The following is a 19,187-nucleotide window of genomic DNA, read 5'->3' as shown; positions in this document are numbered from 1 at the left end:
ATCTCACAGAATTTGACCAGAAAATTTCAGCAGCAATATGCTGTCAATCCACTTAGTATTTCTTGTATAAACCATATTTGTGCTTAATCTTCTTAATAGAATCTATCATAAGAACACTTAAAATTCACCTCTCTCCATGAATACTGGGAAAGGGGTTTGTGTTAATTCCATAACACAAATTTCCAAGTAAATGATATAAACATGTAATTGACTGAGTTCTACGCCACTAATTAATTTCTTGCTACAGAGATTCTTTGGTCAGGATATAAGTTATCTTTAATTTGGCCAGAAATAAGAGCCAATGGCAAAGGCTGGAAAATTTTTAATTATACAGAGATAATCAATGTGATAGTATTTGTTATTGTGAAATTATATTATACTATTGTGAATTTTATTCTTCTCTAAATCTTTAAATTTTAACAAGGGTACCAGTTCTTTTGTCTGTGGAACTGATAAAAGCTAAAAAAAATAATCCATTTTTCTTTCATATCTAAGTCTATAGGTATAGAATTAAGAAAAATTCATCAGGATAAAAACCAAACATCAACAATAACCATTCATGCTATCTTTTTTTTCAATTAGGATGTTTCTATGACTTGTTCATCACTGAACTCCAAGCACTTACAGGTGCTTGGCACAAATAGACACTCAACAAACAGGTGAATGAATGAATTACAGTTCTCATAGTCATGCTAGTCACCATGATGCCAATAAAAATGAACACAATAAATTCTGGATCACCAGCTAATAAAAGGTCTAATGGTCACAGAAAAAAATCTTTCCTAACATGATTATGTTTGGTTTTGTTTGTTATTATTGGGGAAGTAGTTGAAATGTGGCCACAGATATGGACATGAAGTGGTTAACAGCAAAGCCCTAGGCTGCTAGGGTTTTGGAGTAATGTTTATAGCTCTAAAAAGGAAGTCATCTGGAGTCAATGACTCTTGCAAAATGGGAGATAATTTTTACTCAGTGTCCAACATGGAATTTATTTTACAGAAATCACCATGGTAGATAAGAAATCTCCTTAAGCTCTAGATCTTGGACAGAGCAAAGTAAAAGCATCACAAGCTTAGAAAACCCATTGACAACTGAAATTAAAACAATTCCAAACCAAAAGACAATGAAATGTCTACAATTCACATTACAACTCTAAGTAAGAAGTAATGATTCGACTCAGAAAGACACTGGGTATGATACAAGTGTGGAACCCAGTAGACTGAACGATGCAAAATTTCTAAACATTCCCAGTCTCTTCAGCTGTTCTGCATATAGTATGGTTTCCAGTTGCTTTGCCATCATGGTTTGTACTGCTCCAAATAAGCTTTCAGTGTCTTAAAATGTGGCATCAAAGTACACCACAATTGTGATGGTTAATTTTATGTGTCAACTTGGCTGGGCCATGGTGCCCAGATATGTAGTCAAACATTACTCTGGATATTTCTGGGAGGGTGTTTTGGGGTAAGAGTCAGATTTAAATTGGTGGATTTTGAGTAAAGCAGAATGCCCTCCACAATGTGATTGGGCCTCATTCAATCAGTTGAAGGCCTGAATAAAAACAACAGACCAACCTCTCTGGAGCAATGGGAATTCTGCCAGCAGATGGCCTTCAGATGTGAACTGCAAAATCAGCCTTTCCTGGGTTTCCAGCCTGCCAGCTCACCCTGCAGATTTTGGACTTGCCAGCTTCCATAATCACATGAGCCAATTTCTTAATATAAATCTCCTTATACACACACACACACACACACACACACACACACACACACACATCCTACTGGTTTTTTCCCCTGCATAATCCTGATTAATATACCAAATATACATATATATTCCAAATTGCACAGAATTCCACAGAAACTGTCCCAGATAAAATGAGATCAACAACAATTAACAAAAGATAAAAGGCAAAAAAACAAATGTAAGCCAGGAGAGACAAAAAATAAAGGGAGAAAGAGAGAAAATTACATTTGCTTTTTTAGCTGTCACATAATTTAACTCATATTTGAGCTCAAAGGAAAAAAATACCTTTACAGTTTAAAAAAGAAAATCATCCCATCTGCTTCTGGAATTACATTACCATGCTCCCTGCAACCATCCAGAAAGCACTTTTAATCCAAGTTGAACCAACAACATGGACTACTTTTTTGGAATACCACCATTTGTCTGTTGCTGTAATTTCCAAATGACATGTTTTACTTGCCATAACTACCTCCCAAGCCAAGACATGGTCCCACTGCCCAAAACTGGAATTTATTTACAAGTTCCCTTACATGCAGCCCGGTTAATTAAGCCTTGCTTGCCATATACCAGTATGTGACATATATGTGACATATATGTGTCATCCTCACTAAGTGTGATATCTACATGTTAATATTTGTACATTGTCATTTATCCACCCAAACATATTTATTTAGTATCCAATATGTTCCAGATACTGAACTAGTTATTGAGTGCAGAGTCATGAGCAAGACAGACATGGCCTTTACTTCTGGATCTTGTATTTTAGTGGGGAAGACAGATAATCAATAAGAAAATAAATTGATACCTGTTATGATGGAAATAAATGGAGTGCTGTGGAATAGCAGAGGTCACCTTTAGGCTGACACCTGAAGATAAAAAGAAAATAAAAGAGAGGGAAGAATATATCAGAAAACAGCAAATAAATATTCTGAACTGGGGAAAACTTGAAGTATTTTAAAAATATCAGAAAAATCTATAGACTGTATAGTTGAATCCCGATAACTGATGGATAGTGTTGAAAATGAGGTAGGATATTTGGAGACCAGATTATAATGGGGTTTACAGTGAATTTATTAGGAAGGATCAAAGCATAATGCAAAAGAATAGCATCTATGAAAATGGATACAAGCAGAAGTGTGTGTGCATGCGTGTACGTGTGTGCCTGGAGAGTTTTGAGAAATTCACAATTCCAGAGTGAATACGTATAGACATAGCGAAAAATGATTAGAATATGGTTATAACAAGCTGAAACATAATCAATGATATCGAAGCCTGTCTGAAGAAGTAATCTGTTAACAAGTCTGAGATATTCCTTAAAGGTACCTCTCCAGCTATCTATTAGTATGTGCATAGAAAGGCTGGGGGGGAAGGAAGGGTGCTCCATATCATCTTGTCACTGATTCAACAAGAATAGTTCAGCCCTAACCGGTTTGGCTCAGTGGATAGAGCGTCGGCCTGTGGACTGCAGGGTCCCAGGTTCCATTCCGGTCAAGGACATGTACCTTGGTTGTGGGCACATCCCCAGTAGGTGGTGTGCAGGAGGCAGCTGATCGATGTTTCTCTCTCATCGATGTTTCTAACTCTCTATCTCTCTCCCTTCCTCTCTGTAAAAAGTCAATAAAATATATTTAAAAACAAAAAAGAATAGTTCATTATCTGTTTAATATATTGGACATCCATTTTAAGAAAGTTTTAAAAAATCTTCGAAAACTGCTTCAAAAACAGTAGTTATCTGTATATTTATAAATGTATATAATATATAATATATATGGAGAATATATATAAAATCCTGTAATACTCTTTGTAATACTTTAAGCAATAAAACAAAATTTTTTAAAAAAATCCTGTGTTGACCTCCCATTTCACTAAGAGTGAAAGCCCAGTTCCTCCAATAGCCTACAAACCCTGCACTTCCATGCTGTTTCTGCCACAGTCTTCCTTGCGGTTCCTCAGTACCTTTCTGCCTTAGGACCTTGGTACTGACTGTTCCCTCTGCCTGGAACTCTTTTCTCCCAAATTGGCTGAATGATTAATTCCTTTACCTCCTTAACGTTTTGCTCAAATGTCATCTTCTCAATGAGACCTGCCCTGAGCATTCTATTTTAAAACCTGTACTTCCAATGCTCCTTCCCCTGATTTACTACTTTTTCTACAGGATTTATCATCTTCTAATATAATATATCACTTACTTACTATGATTATTGCTCATGTCTGTCTCCAGACATGGCCAGTATGTAAGGTCCCTGAGGCAGGAATCTTGGTGTATTTTTTTACCTAACATCTGAAACAGTGCCTAACCCTCAACAAATATTTGCTGAATAAATTCATTAATTGAAACAACTGTATTTGGAAATTTGACCACTCTATGTCTGCCAATAAGCAAATGTGATACCTAAAGTGAGTAGGATCAAAGTTAAATATTTACACAGATATGGTGGCTTTTCCAATGGAGGAGAGCAAAAACTAAACCAATAATATATTTCTAGTTTTGAAATTCTCCTTTGGTTCTGTCATTAATAAAATAAAAAGGAGTTACTGTTTAATAATTAAAAAGTATCAATCACTCTTTCTCAAAGAAATGTCCACATTGCATTAAAATATGGGTATCAAACCAACCTAGAATGCAGCGACAAGAAATACCATTTATTTAGCATCAATTAAACTGTCAATTTTTCTCGGTTATAATCCTGACACGTTCCCTGACAATAGTATTCTCAGGCATTACCACAGAATGGGACTCTAAGAAGCTTGTAAGTTTGAATCTTTACAAGCAGTCATGACAAAGTACCTGAAATAAGCACACTGACCTACTCCATGTGAGCATTACCACATATCTTTAAACTGTATTTTCGACAATCAAAATGAATTTGTTCTAAAATATCCTCATATTATTTCCAAATCCTTTATGTAAACAAAGAAAAACATGGGGAAAATGGCTGGCTGAGAATGGCACTGCAGGTGGCCGCTGCGTGTAGTCAAGCATTGCACATCTCTGGAAGCGTCATGTATGTTGTTCATGGTACATGGATTATGATGTAAATGCACCAACAACTGACCCATTCCCTGCCCTGGCGTTGTACAGTGATCTTTTCTCTTGGAAAAATTAATTCAAAATTACTGAGCTAATCAATCCTAGACAGTGAAATATGAACTGATTTACATTAAAATAGTATCCTCAAGACATTTACAAGTAACTAAAAAATGGAGGTGTAAGAGACACAACTATCTTAAAATGATTCTATATGGTAAGTTACAAATCCTTGTTTAGTTGGCAGTAGGTTTTCTGGTAAACCTTAGAAAATTTTATACCTACATGATCTTATGGCACCCTCAAGTGGATAAATATTAAACTGACAATTTTTTCTCGAGGTCTGTGATATGAAAAATAAAAAGACAAGGTGGTGGAATCCCTTCAAACAAAGACTACTGGATAAAGATATACCAACCCTTATCAGAAGAGCTCATAGTTTAAGTTATTTCTTTAAAAATGAATATGGATTTTTGGCTGATCTAGCTGTATTTTCCATTTAGTATTCTTCATTCTTCCTTGCGTAAACTCTGGGTGACCCTGAATAAGAACTTTAAACAGAATACAGATAACTACTTTAAATGGTTAGCAAATGTGTAATCTAAACATCTTGCACTATGTACTTAGGAATGAAATCAGGTGTACCTGTTTTAAGAAAATGTTCAAGAATATCTTTAGATGTTAACATAATAATAGATATTTTTATTGACGAGAATTGTTGTTCCATTTATTTATGCATTCAATGGTTGATTCTTGTATGTGCCCTGACCAGGTAAGTTATTACAACCTTGGCATATTGGGACGACGTTCTAACCAAATGAGCTATCCAACAAATTTATATTGAAATAAAACTTACTCTCAAAATTAAAGTCTTTCTATACCAGGGGTGGGGAACATCCGGCCTGTGGCCGGTATAAGGCCCTCGAAATCATTTGGTCTGGCCCTGACAAGACCTTAGGGGTGAGTTAATCAAATGTTTGACCAAATATAACAGGCTAATTTTTAAGTTGATAATTCTGTGTGGCCCGGGAATGATGTTACAAATATCCAAATGGCCCTTGGCAGAAAAAAGGTTCTCCACCCCTATTCTATACAATAAATTTACTCTCCAGCAACTCTGCTTGTGAAGAGTCTGTTAAGATCAAGTTGGAATCCTAACTCTGCCACTTACCAGCTACATGACACTGATCAATTTACTGAGATTCTCTGGGCCTGTTTCCTCAATGTCTTAAATGAGAGTATATGAGATACAGTGGTTAGGTTCTTGAGTGAGTAGGTCACAATTACCTTTAAAAATCAGTTGAATTACAAAAAAAGAAAAGAAAAAAAACAACTTATTTACTTTAGTGTACACAACACCATAAGTCAGTGGTTCTCAACCTTGGCTGCACATTAGAATCACCCGGGAATCTTTTTAAAATCCTGATTTCTGGGCCTCATTCTTCGGAAATTCTGTTTCTTTGTTACTAATGTTGTGGCCCCACCCCATAACAAAGAAACAGAATTTCCGGAGGATGAGGCCCAGAAATCAGGATTTTAAAAAGATTCCCGGGTGATTCTAATGTGCAGCCCAGGTTGAGAACCACTGCCATTAAGTAAATCTTCTGGTCACTACATTTTGAGAAATCACTTAGATAAAATGCAAAACAAAGCATGTGTGCATGTGTAGGCATTAAAGTCATTCTGGTTTTAAGTTAACGCTAAAATAGCTAACAGTGAATGGGCTGTGGATGGAGGACACAATCTCAGTGCTTAATAAAACTGCTTTTCTTTCTTCTGCCCTGTAGCCTATCGGAGAGCTCCCAGCGCAGTCGCGTTAGTGTGGTTACGCCTGAGCCGTAGGTAGTGATTGATCCAGCGAGTACTGGAGGGGAAGAACCTTTGTAACTCTTTTGGAGTTCTCACCTGTTTGGGGCACTTGCACTCTTAGACGCGTCTCCACTAAATTAACGGACGAATTATTACTTAGCCGAGATTAGAGCTCGGGCCATTGCGGTGTGAGAATAACAGCACGGAATTTTTAAAAAGTACACTTGTCACACACAGCACTACCTCGGAGCCGCAGCCAGCCCTTCGCTCCGGAAATGCTCGGCCCAATCCTTCCGGCTCCCGTAGTCGCGCTCAATTCCGCGAGACCGACGCTTAGGCGCCGGCACTCGGGCGACTGCGAAGTACTTCCGGGTGGCAACTCCGAGGGCCTGTGACGCGTGCTTCCGGCGGCTTCCGGGCCGCTGGCTCGGCCTCTGGGACCACGGGGCGCGAGTAGTGGGCGCGGGGGTCGTGGAGCCCTGCACGCTCCAGCCATGGACCGCGACCTTCTGCGGCAGTCGCTGAATTACCACGGGCCGTCCTTGCTGTCCTGGCTCCGTAGCGAACAGCAGGACAACCCGCACTTCCGGAGCCTCCTGGGGTCGGCGGCCGAGCCTGCCCGGGGCCCGCCGTCCCAGCCGCCGGGGCCAGGCAGGTAAGGAAATCGCGGCGACGCTCCCAGGCGGGGGAGGGGACCCAGCCCGGGGCTCCGCGGCCGCAGCAGCCGGGCCGCCGAGTCCAGAAGGAGCGGAGCCGTGGAGACTGCGCTGGGTGGCGGAGGGTCCGATGGCGGATGGCCGGCGCGTCTGGAGTCCTCGAGGGTCCCGCGGAAGGCGGGCTGAACTTGTATTTCCCTGGAAATTGCCCAGCAGAGGCGCGGGTTCTTGAGCTAAAATCCCTCGGGCTTTCGGATCTGGGGCTGCGGGCATCGCTCTTGACGCTTCCCCGCCCTCCAGCAACCGACTGGCCGGCGAGGGTTCAAACTTTCTCTCGGAGGATGTGTGGGCTGGAATTTAGGAAGGACCCGCTTGGCCGATGCAAGCCTGGAGCAGAGGCTTGGACGTGCTAAAAGGTTTTGCAGATAAGTTAGTCTCCATAAATTCTGTTGTCGTTGTTTTAAGGAAAGAGAAGAGAGTCGACAACGCTGAAATCCAAAAATTCATTTCCAAAAAGGCGGATCTGCTTTTTGCACTTTCGTGGAAATCAGATGCACCTACAACTTCTGAAGTTCATGAAGACGGTGAAGGTGAGCCGAGTCTTAAAAATCTTTTGATTGCGGTTATTTTTTTAACAGTGCTTCATTCAGATAAAACAGAACACAAAAACCAGGGTTCGTGATTTTGTAAATTATCTTTTTCAGATTCTTATGCAGTCATGCCACCTTTAGAGCAGTTCATGGACATACCTAGTATGGATCGGAGAGAGCTGTTTTTCCGAGATATTGAGCGTGGAGATATCGTGATTGGAAGAATTAGTTCCATTCGGGAATTTGGGTTTTTCATGGTGTTGATTTGTTTGGGCAGTGGCATCATGAGAGATATATCTCACTTGGAAATCACAGTAAGTTACTCACTTTTCAGTTAACTTGATTGCTTCTGTTTTTGAGTCGCTTCGGTGAAAGAATTATTGTTTTGCATATGTGGAATTTTTTTTTTTTTTAATATCATTGATCGGCTGCCTCCTGCACGCCCCCTACAGGGGATCGAGCCCACAACACAGGTATGTGCCCTTGACCCGAATCGAACCCGGAACCTTTCAGTCCACAGGCGGATTCTCTATCCGCTGAGCCAAACCGGCTAGGGCTGCATATGTGGAATTTAATGAACAAGCTGATCTACCAAACAAAATATAGACAGACTCAGAGAGAGCAAGCAGACAGCTCTGATGGAGGGCCAGAGGACTGGATTGATTGAGGAGGACGGGAGAGAACGAGCGAGAGAACTCAGTGTGGTGATTGGGGGTGGGGGTGGAGGGAAGGGGGCATAGAGGGGATAAATGGTGATGGGAAAAAGAAGAGAAAGAACCTGAAAGCAATAATAAAAAGAATTAGGTCTTTGCATCCAGTTGTGCTTAAGTGTACCCTGCTGACAGTTTTGAGAATTAAATATTTTAATTGGAGAAAAAGCACCATTTTCTTTTTTAAAAATTCTTAGCAGTGAAAGAGTTACTCCTCCATTTCTGGTTTTGGGATTTTTTTGGTCTCCTTGGTTGGCAGGGGTGGGGTCCTTTTTCAAATGTTACAACAGATGTCGATGGGTATGGTGAGATTGATTGGTATTTGGGCTTATTTTTTTCTAGCTGAACATGTTCTTAGTATTTGGCATTATGTACTTGCATATGGATAATTTAGAAAAATATTCCTGGCCTTTTTATGTCTTTGCAGTAATTGATTGTGATGTATATATTATGAGATACTTTGCCTGAGATAACTAGTCCTGAATTTGAAATAATGTGTCACTTTAAAAGGTTTGATATTTGCTGTCTATCAAGGCAGATGAAAATGAAGAAAAGCAGGAGATATCACAGACTGAATGGCAGACATACACTTTGGAGAATTCACATTTCATTTTCATTGGAATTCTCACACTGCACAAATTTTCGTTTCATTTTTAACAAGTGCAAAATATCTTTTTGCTTTATCATCCACACTCATATTTGGTTCCTAAAACTAATTGCAAATTTTACGAGATTTTAGATTTTGAACTGACTCAAAAAACTTGTTTAATAGTGTTTGGATACAGAAATGACTTAAAATTTAAATCCTTACTTAAATTTAGATTTTAAGATGCTAGTTGATTTTTTTTTAAGGTTATATCAACTATTAGCCATTTATACTGAACAAGTAGGATAAAAGAAGACCTTTTTCACCAATGAATAGGAAGTCTGTTGTTTTAAAATACTTCTCATTGCAGGCTTTTTGTCCATTAAGAGACGTGCCTTCTCACAGTAACCATGGGGATCCTTTATCGTATTACCAAACTGGTGATATCATTCGAGGTGATCAATTTCATCATACTAATAGAAAAGTAACATTTGTGAGATTTTATAAATTAATTTTGAAAATGTAGTTTAATAAGAATAGTTTTTGAAAGGATTTTTGTTTGTTTGCATTTTCTTGCTAATCAGCTTAGTTTTCTTATTTTTTAAGCTGGAATCAAGGATATTGACAGATATCATGAAAAGCTTGCAGTATCTCTGTATAGCTCATCTCTTCCACCGCACCTATCTGGTATTAAATTAGGTGTAATTAGTTCTGAAGAGCTTCCTTTGTATTACAGGTAATTTTTCTACATTAAACAGTTTCTTGACTTAAAAAATAGCAAATTTTGTCCAACTTCTAACAACAAAGTAAAATTTCAATTTCTCTTATTTCAAAGTATGCTCATTATATTTTTATACCCTTAAATTTCTTCAGACTTGATAAAAGGAACCCAGTCATGATATTGCCACACTTTCATGTACAAATTATAGTATGAGTATTTAAACCCCATGCGATAATTTTCTCTTTAACAGAAGTGGACATGCTAATTATTTTTTGTTTTCATTTTTTGTTTTTCTTAAGGAGGAGTGTTGAACTAAATAGCAATTCTTTGGAATCCTATGACAATATTATGCAAAGTTCCTTGGGATTTGCTAACCCAGGAGTAGTTGAATTCCTCCTAGGAAAATTAGGAATAGATGAATCTAATCCACCATCTTTAATGAGAGGCCTACAAAGGTATAGTAAATCAGTATTATTTATTAAGTGATAAGGTATTGAATGGTGTGGAGCTCCAAAGTGGCATAATTGAGGGACATATTCAACTATACTAAGCCTAGTGGCAGCAGTATGACAAAGGTTCAATGAACTAGGTGATCCTGCCTCCTTCTGAAACTAAGTCTCTTACCAGTAATTAGAATTGTACCAGGTGACCAAATAGAGAAAGATTTAGAACATTTATAAGAATTTTATGTATACCCTAAAGAAAAATAATGTCTAAGAATAATGGTCATTCCTGAGAGTTCAGGAAATTTATTTTGTAAATGGAATACAAGTTTCTTGCTTGGGATTCACTTTTTCAGTGTTGAGTTTTTGTTATCTGTCAGGCAGTGAACTATAATTACAAAAAAGTATTTATACGGTTTGAATTTTTTTTCTTAATAGCAAAAATTTCTCTGAAGACGATTTTGCTTCTGCATTAAGAAAGAAACAGTCTGCATCTTGGGCTTTAAAATGGTATGAAGATTTTGTCTTTCAACAATTGAATTACCTGGCATAAAAGGTTAGGGTAAGGCAAAGAGTTCTTATGTCATCATTAAGACCAAGTTTGTTTATAAATGAATTAAAGTGAGTTTTTGACATTAGCTTTCTTATAGGTGTAAATGGTATTATGTTGTAAACTTAACAGACTTAAGTTTTAGCCAACATCATAATTTTTTTTTTCAAAAGGAATTAGTATATTGATATCTAGATTTCCTAAAATTTGTTACAAAACTATCCAATGGCAGAATGCTTTTAGGTATTTGGAGAGTATGGAAGGCTAAATATTAGCCAAATTTGATTTGCTTTAAAATTTTACCCGTGCTAACATTTTGTTTTGATATTCTGTAAAATGCTTGTGATACTTTATAACTATCTTTTTAGTGTGAAGATTGGAGTTGATTATTTTAAAGTTGGGCGCCACGTGGATGCTATGAATGAATACAATAAGGCTCTGGAAATAGACAAACAAAATGTGGAAGCTTTGGTAGCTCGTGGAGCATTGTAAGTGGATTGTGGGTTTTAAGGAATATTTACAAGGTGAATGTGCACAAGATTTATACATAGCCCACAAGATAAATTTCTTACTTTGTTTCCTATCTCCAGATATGCAACAAAAGGAAGTCTGAACAAAGCAATTGAAGATTTTGAACTTGCATTGGAAAACTGTCCAACTCACAGGAATGCAAGAAAATACCTGTGCCAGACACTTGTAGAAAGAGGAGGGCAGTAAGTGTCAGACTTTGTTCTGTAGTATAGGTCCACTATTCAACCAACTACTATAAGATCTTGAACTTAATATAAGGAAATAGCATCTTTAACTTAATTCAGACCATTCTTAGTTTCGATTTTGGTTGACAATGTTTTTTAAGTATAGTCCTCTTTAAATTTTCTAGTCATTTTTTTCTTATAACTGGGGTTCTAATTGGATATATTTTAATGATTTGAGTTTCTTTTCCTAAATGCCTATTCTCATTACATAGAAATGTAAATTAAATGTAAAGGTACAAGAAATTAGGTAAATATTCTTTTCCTGGACATACACTAGAAATTTTAATAGAGAGAATTTAATATCTAATTCATTTCATCATTTTAGTAGAAAAATACCAGAAATATGAATTGAGAGCTCCTGTTGTTAATTATGAATAAGGTTTCACTGTTATATTCAGTTTTTTGCTCTACTCTGTATAATAAAATCCACAAACTCCAGATTAAATGGAAGAACAAATTATTTTAAAAAAACTATATATTATGTTACTCTTCTGAATTGCATTGTAAATATTTAATGACTAATAGACTGGTCTAATTTATAAAATATTTTGAAGGAATATATTTTAAGTATAAGTAATTTGCTAACAACTCTAGTAATTTTAAAAGTTTATAATAGCATTTTTTGCGATTTTTAAAATAGAATTATCTGTTTTCTCTTTCATGAATTTGCCTGATCATTCCAGTTTGTATGATCATACCAGAATTCCAAATTGAGATTTTTACAGTATTTGTTAACTCATGTGAACTTCTGCTTAGATCCAAGTGATTGGAGCAGCTTTTTACTTTATGACTAGGTAGATAGCTAGTACCTACTTAGGTGTGGTTATCTTATTACCCTTATGTTGGTGTCTTTTTACTAAGTGAATGGCAATACCACCTATCCAGTTACCATAAGCCATAATGTTGATCATTTTTGACTGGTGCCTTCCCACATTCCATCTGTCACAAAAGTTATCCCATTGAAGCCATTGGGATTTTCTTAATTTTTTTCACAGTAATTACTTTTTCCTACTTTGAAAACTGAAAATATTTTGCAAAGTCCTTTCACTGCTTTATAACCAAATTTTCTAATTGTGATTTTTCATAGCATAGACTTTTGAGCGTCATCTGATAATGATCCTATCTACAGGCTAGTTGTGATATGTTACATGTATGTGTTGGTATTTCCAACTTAACAGTAAATATTCTGGGAAAATATTTCTGTGGAAAGGAAAATTCTTCATAAACTGCTAGCAAAAGCCAATGTAATTCTGTGGTAAAGGTCAAGATCGTACTATATTTACAGAGGGCATCAGTTGATCATGCATTATACTAAAATGCCATTGCTGGGCCCGCAGCATGGATTTAGTTACCAGTAATGGATTCCTATTTGTTTGTTTTACTTAGGGGTTTATTTTGTTTTTCAAACAAATATAACTCACTTAATATGTTACTTTCAGGTGTACAGAGTAATGGTTTAAAATATAGGGTGGGGCAAAGGTAGGTTGACAGTTGTGAGTACACAAAAGTTATTTGTGCATTATTATTTGTTAATTACTTTTATATGAATGACTGTAAACCTACTTTTGCCCCGCCTTGTATGTACATATTGCAAAGTAATTAGCACAATAAGTCTGGTTAACATCCATCACCACACATAATTACAAATATTTTGTTTAATTGTGGTGAGAACTATTAAGATTTATCTTAACAGCTTTTAAATATACAATACAGTTTTATAAACTATAGTCACCATGTTGTACATTTTCAAGACTTAATCTCATAACCGAAAATTTATACCTTTTGACCACTTTCATCCATTTCACTCACCCCCCAACCCCACCCCTAGCAACCACCAGTCTGGTCCCTATATCTGTGAGTTTGGTTTCGTTTTGTTCTGTTCTATATGGTTTTACATGGTCTCTTTACCAAAAGAATAGTAAAAAACTATGGTTTAGGTATTATTCAATTTGGAAAGTAAGTTGCTAAACACATTTTTTTCCTAATAAGTTCTCTCTTATAAGCCCTAGACCTGTATGCATACTTGAGGACTTTTTATTTTTACAAAAAAGCTAAATCTTCTTCTCAAATTTAGGTTAGAAGAAGAAGAAAAATTTTTAAATGCTGAAAGTTACTATAAGAAAGCTTTGGATTTGGATGAGACTTTTAAAGATGCAGAGGATGCTTTGCAGAAACTTCATAAATATATGCAGGTGATTCTTTACTTCCTCTTAGAAATTTAGTGATATTTGAAACTAATGCCAAAACTTAGCTTTCTTCTGTGGAAAATTATTCTAGATTACTTACGGCATTATGAAAAGTCTCTTTCTAAATACAGCTTTTCCTAATTGGGTTTGACATTGCTTCATAATGCCTCTTCTTTTTTTATTTGTTAGTACTCAAAAGTAAAAATAACTCTATAAGAAAATTCTAATTGCCTAAATTTGGTGTGTGGTTTTGAGTACTGTCCTTGTAGTGAGCTTTCCTGGTGGTTACAAAATTCAGTGATGTTACGGTAATTGAGCTAATTCTAAAAATCTTTTTGAGAGATATTTTAAACTGTCTTTTCCTGTAATACTGATGATGATGTTTTCTCATGCATTTTTTTCTGAATTGGACCGTTGCTGCTGTGTCTGTGACATCTGGTGCTGCTCATCCCCATCCTCAAACTGGAAAATGATTTCTTATGTAATCATGCGTCCAACTGGGCTGTGCTATTTTTTAAATGGTTTGTATTTGAACATGGTGATTCCTCCCTCAATTCACCTAAATGGAATGTATTTGAACTTTATTTCTACAATCTGTGTCCTGTTTAAATTTTGAAATAACTTTTATTTTTTCCCTGTCTTGCACTCTGGGTTAATGGTACCAATGCAATGGCTTCCCCTTTTTTCATGGATTACCAACTGCAATATGGTCCTCAATACTGTTCTGGCTATTCCAATGATTGATGCCAAACACCTGTATGATTAATTTTTGTTTACTGCTGGATATGTGGTGATTTGGGTATACCACATTTGATTTCTGGTGGGGGGGTGGTTTTTTGAAAACTGGGTTTTAAACGTTCTTCTATTTTTAACGTGTGGTTTTTTCCGATATCTGGGTTCTAAAAGAAATCTTTGGAATTAAGAGAAAAACAAGCTGAAAAGGAAGAAAAGCAGAAAACAAAGAAAATAGAAACAAGTGCAGAAAAGTTGCGTAAGCTCTTAAAAGAGGAGAAAAGGTAAACTGTAACATTCAGTATTTTTTTACTTAAAGCAACTACTGAGTTGAACCACAGTGCCATGTAGAGGTAAAGTAAGTAAAAATATAAAAGTACTTCAAATCATAATCAGTTATTCTTAGCAATTAAGAGTACCAGAAATTTTTCTGAGAGATTAAAGAAAGTGGAATTGTAAGGCTAGAAATCTGAGGGTAAAAAATAATTACTGTAACCTTAAATTTAAAATATATAATGTTATTTTAATTATCTGTATTTTAGGGAGAAATGTTTTAGAAATAAAGCAGTGGTCTCAACTGGGGGCAGTTTTGTCCAAGGGACATTTCTGGTTGTCATACTGGTGGAGTGCTATTGGCATCTAGTGGGCAGAGCGGGTGCTGCTAGACACCCTATAGTGGTGTTGTAGGACCCCTCCACCCCCGCACTGCCAGCCTACACTTCCAACAAAATGTCAGTAGTGTTGAGGTAGAGAGATTATCTATGCTCTAGAGGTAGTCAGAAATAAAATTTTAATTCCTTTATGTGTTCAGCGGGTCTTGTTTTTAAGGTAATGTTGGAAATGTCACTGTGTGTAACAGAAATGGATTTGCTTAGAGTGACAACTGTCTACACAAGTATTTTTTTTTCCAAAGTACCGCTTGCTGGTACAAGTGGATCTGACAGTAACTAAGATTACTATAATTGCTTATCTAAGCCACAGCTTTTATGACATCTTTAAGGGGAACAAAAAAGAACTAAAAGCTTTATGGATAATTAAGAAACATTTTTGTACTTAACATCTGATGAATTAAATACTTTTTTAGGCTAAAGAAAAAAAGAAGAAAGTCAACTTCTTCCTCTTCAAGTGTTTCTTCTGGTGATGAATCAGTTTCTTCTTCTTCATCCTCCTCCTCTTCTGGTCACAAAAAGCATAAGAAACATAGGAGGAATCGTTCAGAGTCTTCTCGAAATTCCAAAAGGCATTCAGCTAAGGCATCCTCAAATCAGATAGATCAGAATAGGAAAGATGAGTACTTCCCAGTTCCAGCCAATACTTCAGCATCTTTTCTTAACCAAAGACAAGAAGTGGAAAAACTACTGGAAAAGCAAGATAGGGTACCATATCAGAAGAAGCAGGTAAAAGAGAAAGATAGATGCCCTGTCTCTTCATCTTCAGTTGAAATTCCGGATGATTTTGGAGGTAGGTCTGAAGAGTCAAGAGACTTTTACAATAGCTATAAAACTCAGGCAGGTAGTAGCAAAACAGAAAAGTCCTATAGATATGAAAGACATTTTTCCAATAGAAGGGATTCCTCAGATTCCTTCTCTAGGAATCCAGAAGACAAGTTAAAAAATTATGGTTATAGAAAATTTGAAAAAGACTCAGATGGAAGAAAAGAGCACTATAGAAAGTGGGAGCCAGGTTCCATGAGGTATTCCACTTCCCCAGCAAGCTCTGACTACTCTTCTAAGTCAGTTGAAAAATATAAAAAATGTAATTATTCTGGATCACGTGATTTCAATAGACATGAGCAAAGATATCAATTAAGTAAAAGTCATCGAGAATATGAAAGAGAGGATAATTATGAGGAGAGTATTAAACCAGAGGCTTCAGAAGAAGAGCTAAGTAGCACGGAGCATTCAGAAAGTGGAGCTAAAAAAAACTTACCTCAAAATTTACTCAATATATTTAATCAGATAGCTGCATTTGAGAAAGAAAAAGGAAATAAGCAAAAAAAGTAATATGCAAGGGAATCAGCACTGTTTTTTACTAAAGGCTGTTAATAAAAGTTTTAGTTCTTAATCGTAACAGTCCAGTGCAGAAATCTCTACTCCTAAAGTTATTTTATTTGTAGAGATTGCAGGAATCAAATGCTTTTTTTTAAGAGCTTTACATTCATTATCTCATTTAATCTTCATAACGATTTTTTTTTTCAGCAAATGCTTTCAACCTATTCTTAAATTATATCTTTTAGTTGTAGGTCCCCTTTCACAGCTTGATTTGTAGACTTCATATGTATGTTTATGTACAGTATTCCTTACTGTTTGAAACTTCAGTTAAAGATAATTCTCAAAGTATTGTTTCTTCATTGTATTATGGGGTATGAGAATTCCTTGGGTCTCCCTTATCCTGCTATTTGAGAGAAAATTAAATTTGTGCACTGAACACCTGGGTTTTTTCATCAAAAATTATTTCTTTCTCTGTTCTGTTATATTAAAAGCCCTCAACTTTTGAAAGAGATATGTTCTTTAACTACTATTTTATATTTTATCATTTGTTTAAATTTTTACATAACTGTTGTTTTAAAATGATAGGCAGATCATCTGTCTTGTCTAATTGGCCTCTAAAGCGTGATTCAAGTAAAAGAGACTTATGTACCAGCTTAACAAGTACCTTAGGAATAAAGCCATGAACATTAAATAGGGACCCATTTTACTTATTTTTTTCTATCTGTCTGTCTATCTACATACCTTATTGCTTAGCAGTATAGCCCTAAGAAATTTTTTAACTTCAAGTATTGTCAAGACTTTAGAGGCTACGTTCCAGGCAAGAATAGATCAGTGACTAGAGAAGTATAGTATAAATCTGGTTTTCTCTAGAAAGAAATTAGGAAACTCCTAGTATTGCAGATGTTTTGGAACATGGCACATTTTTAAATAGTCTAGAGCTGGCCTGCCGTTCTGTTTTTCTTCCTTGATACCTCCTCTCCCCTGATGCTTTCCCAGATGCCTCTTTCCTCAGGGTCTGAATAAAACTAGGCCAACAGAGCCCGGTTTTACTCAGAATAAATCCCAGGAATTAGAGCTGAAGAAGGGACTTGGATTATAAGGGTCCTCCCCAAATTATTGGAAACAGTATAGTTTATTATTAGGGAGATAGAGATAGGACTCATAGTGTTGCGCTTATAATGGCCTTTAGAGTCTTTCCAATTTAAGCTCTGTGCGTGATGGGGGAGCTCCTCAACCCCCTGATCGGCCCTGCTCTGTGTGTGACAGGGTATGGAGCCCCAACCCCCCTGATGGGCCCTGCTCTGTGCATGACAGGGGGCAGCGCACAAACCCCCTGATCGGCCCTGCTCTGTGCGTGACGGGGTGGCACCGCAACTTCCCTATCGACCCTGTCTTGAGTGTGACGGGGCGGTGCCCCAACCCCCAAATCAGCCGTACCCTGAGCGTGACTAGGGGTGGCATCGCAACCTCCCGATCCACCCTGCTGTGTGCATGACGGGGCGACACCCCAATTCCCCAATTGGCCCTGCTCTGAGCCCGACCAGGGGCTGCACCTAGGGATTGGGCCTGCCCTCTGCCACCCGGGAACAGGCCTAAGCCAGCAGGTCATTATCCCCTGAGGGGTCCCAGACTGCGAGAGGGCACAGGCTGGGCTGAGGGACCCCCCCCCTCCCCCTCCCGAGTGCACAAATTTTTGTGCACCGGGCCTCTAGTCTACACTAATAAAAGAGAAACATGCAAATTGGTGTCACTCCGCTACCCTTCCCATTGGCTAATCAGGGCGATATGCAAATTAACTGCCAGCCAAGATGGCAGCCAGCAGCCAGGCAGCTTGAAGCGAACAGGAGGCTTGCTTGCTTCAGTGACGGAGGACTCCAACATTCCCCGCCTGCTGCTTCCGGCCTCTGAACTTGCCTTTTGAAACATTGTTACAAATATAGAAGCTAAGCAAAACCCCAGAAACCTGCTTTCAGCCAGCCCAGCCTCAAAGCTGGAGTTGAAACAGTGTTTTGATTGTAGAACCCAAACAAACCAGACACCTGCTTTCAGCAGCTGAGGCCTAAGAGCTGGAGCCAAGTCTCAGCTAAAGCTGGCCCAGAATTTAAAAAAAAAGAAAAAAAGGAGCGGTTGGGAGCTTCACTCACCCGCCAGCCTGAAAACAGCCCTCAGCCCCTCACCCAGACTGGCCAGACACCCCAGTGGGGACCACCACCCTGAAGGGGGTGTGACCAGATGCAAAGAGCCATCATCCCCTCACCCAGGCTGGCCAGGAACCCCAGTGGGGACCCCCACCCTGATCCAGGACACCCTTCAGGGCAAACCAGCCGGCCCCCACTCGTGCACCAGGCCTCTATCCTATATAGTAAAAGGGTAATATGCCTCCCAGCACCGGGATCAGCGGAGCTGCGAGCCCTCCCAGCACCAGGATCAGCGTGACTGGGGGCAGTGCCCAAACCCCCTGATCGCACTGCAGCTCTGTGTGTGATAGGGGGGCGGGGCCACAACTTCCCTATCCGCCCTGCTCTGTTCGTGACAGGGGAAGGGCACCCCAACCCCCGATCAGCCCTGCTCTGTGCCTGATAGGGGGGAGCTCCCCAACCCCCTGATCGCCCTGCGGCTCTGTGTGTGACAGGGTATGGTGCCCCAACCCCCTGATCGGGCCCTGCTTCTGTGTGTGACAGGGTGCGACG

The 19,187-nt window shown here is 38.2% G+C and overlaps 1 protein-coding gene across 3 annotated transcripts; it reads left to right on the top strand.

Moving 5' to 3' along the window:
• The first annotated feature begins 6,958 nt into the window (after positions 1-6,958).
• Positions 6,959-17,188, top strand: TTC14 (tetratricopeptide repeat domain 14). Of its 3 annotated transcripts, XM_006084881.3 has the most exons (12): positions 6,959-7,232; positions 7,699-7,823; positions 7,938-8,137; positions 9,490-9,574; positions 9,726-9,855; positions 10,140-10,295; positions 10,722-10,793; positions 11,202-11,321; positions 11,424-11,546; positions 13,663-13,780; positions 14,681-14,790; positions 15,591-16,570. In XM_006084881.3, the coding sequence occupies exons 1-12, from the start codon at positions 7,072-7,074 to the stop codon at positions 16,507-16,509; spliced, it is 2,319 nt and encodes a 772-aa protein (XP_006084943.1). In that variant the 5' UTR covers positions 6,959-7,071; the 3' UTR covers positions 16,510-16,570. The 3 variants fall into 3 exon arrangements, 2 of the variants coding, with proteins under 2 accessions (XP_006084943.1, XP_023606420.1); XM_023750652.1 differs by lacking the exon at positions 10,722-10,793 and having other exon boundaries at positions 15,591-17,188; XR_002828242.1 differs by lacking the exon at positions 15,591-16,570 and having other exon boundaries at positions 7,060-7,232; positions 13,663-14,295; positions 14,681-14,719.
• The last annotated feature ends 1,999 nt before the right edge of the window (positions 17,189-19,187 follow it).

Source organism: Myotis lucifugus, unplaced genomic scaffold (assembly GCF_000147115.1).
Source record: "Myotis lucifugus unplaced genomic scaffold, Myoluc2.0 scaffold_14, whole genome shotgun sequence".
NCBI classification, from domain to species: Eukaryota; Metazoa; Chordata; class Mammalia; order Chiroptera; family Vespertilionidae; genus Myotis; species Myotis lucifugus.
Note: the sequence above shows the minus strand (reverse complement) of the source record. Positions and strands in the feature narration are given on the sequence as shown.

Coding starts and splice junctions, on each gene's coding strand:
- TTC14 (XM_006084881.3), top strand. CDS start 7,072: ATGGACCGCGACCTTCTGCGGCAGTCGCTGAATTACCACGGGCCGTCC. Junction 10,794..11,201: donor GCATCTTGGGCTTTAAAATG/GTATGAAGATTT, acceptor CTATCTTTTTAG/TGTGAAGATTGGAGTTGATT. Junction 11,547..13,662: donor CTTGTAGAAAGAGGAGGGCA/GTAAGTGTCAGA, acceptor TCTCAAATTTAG/GTTAGAAGAAGAAGAAAAAT.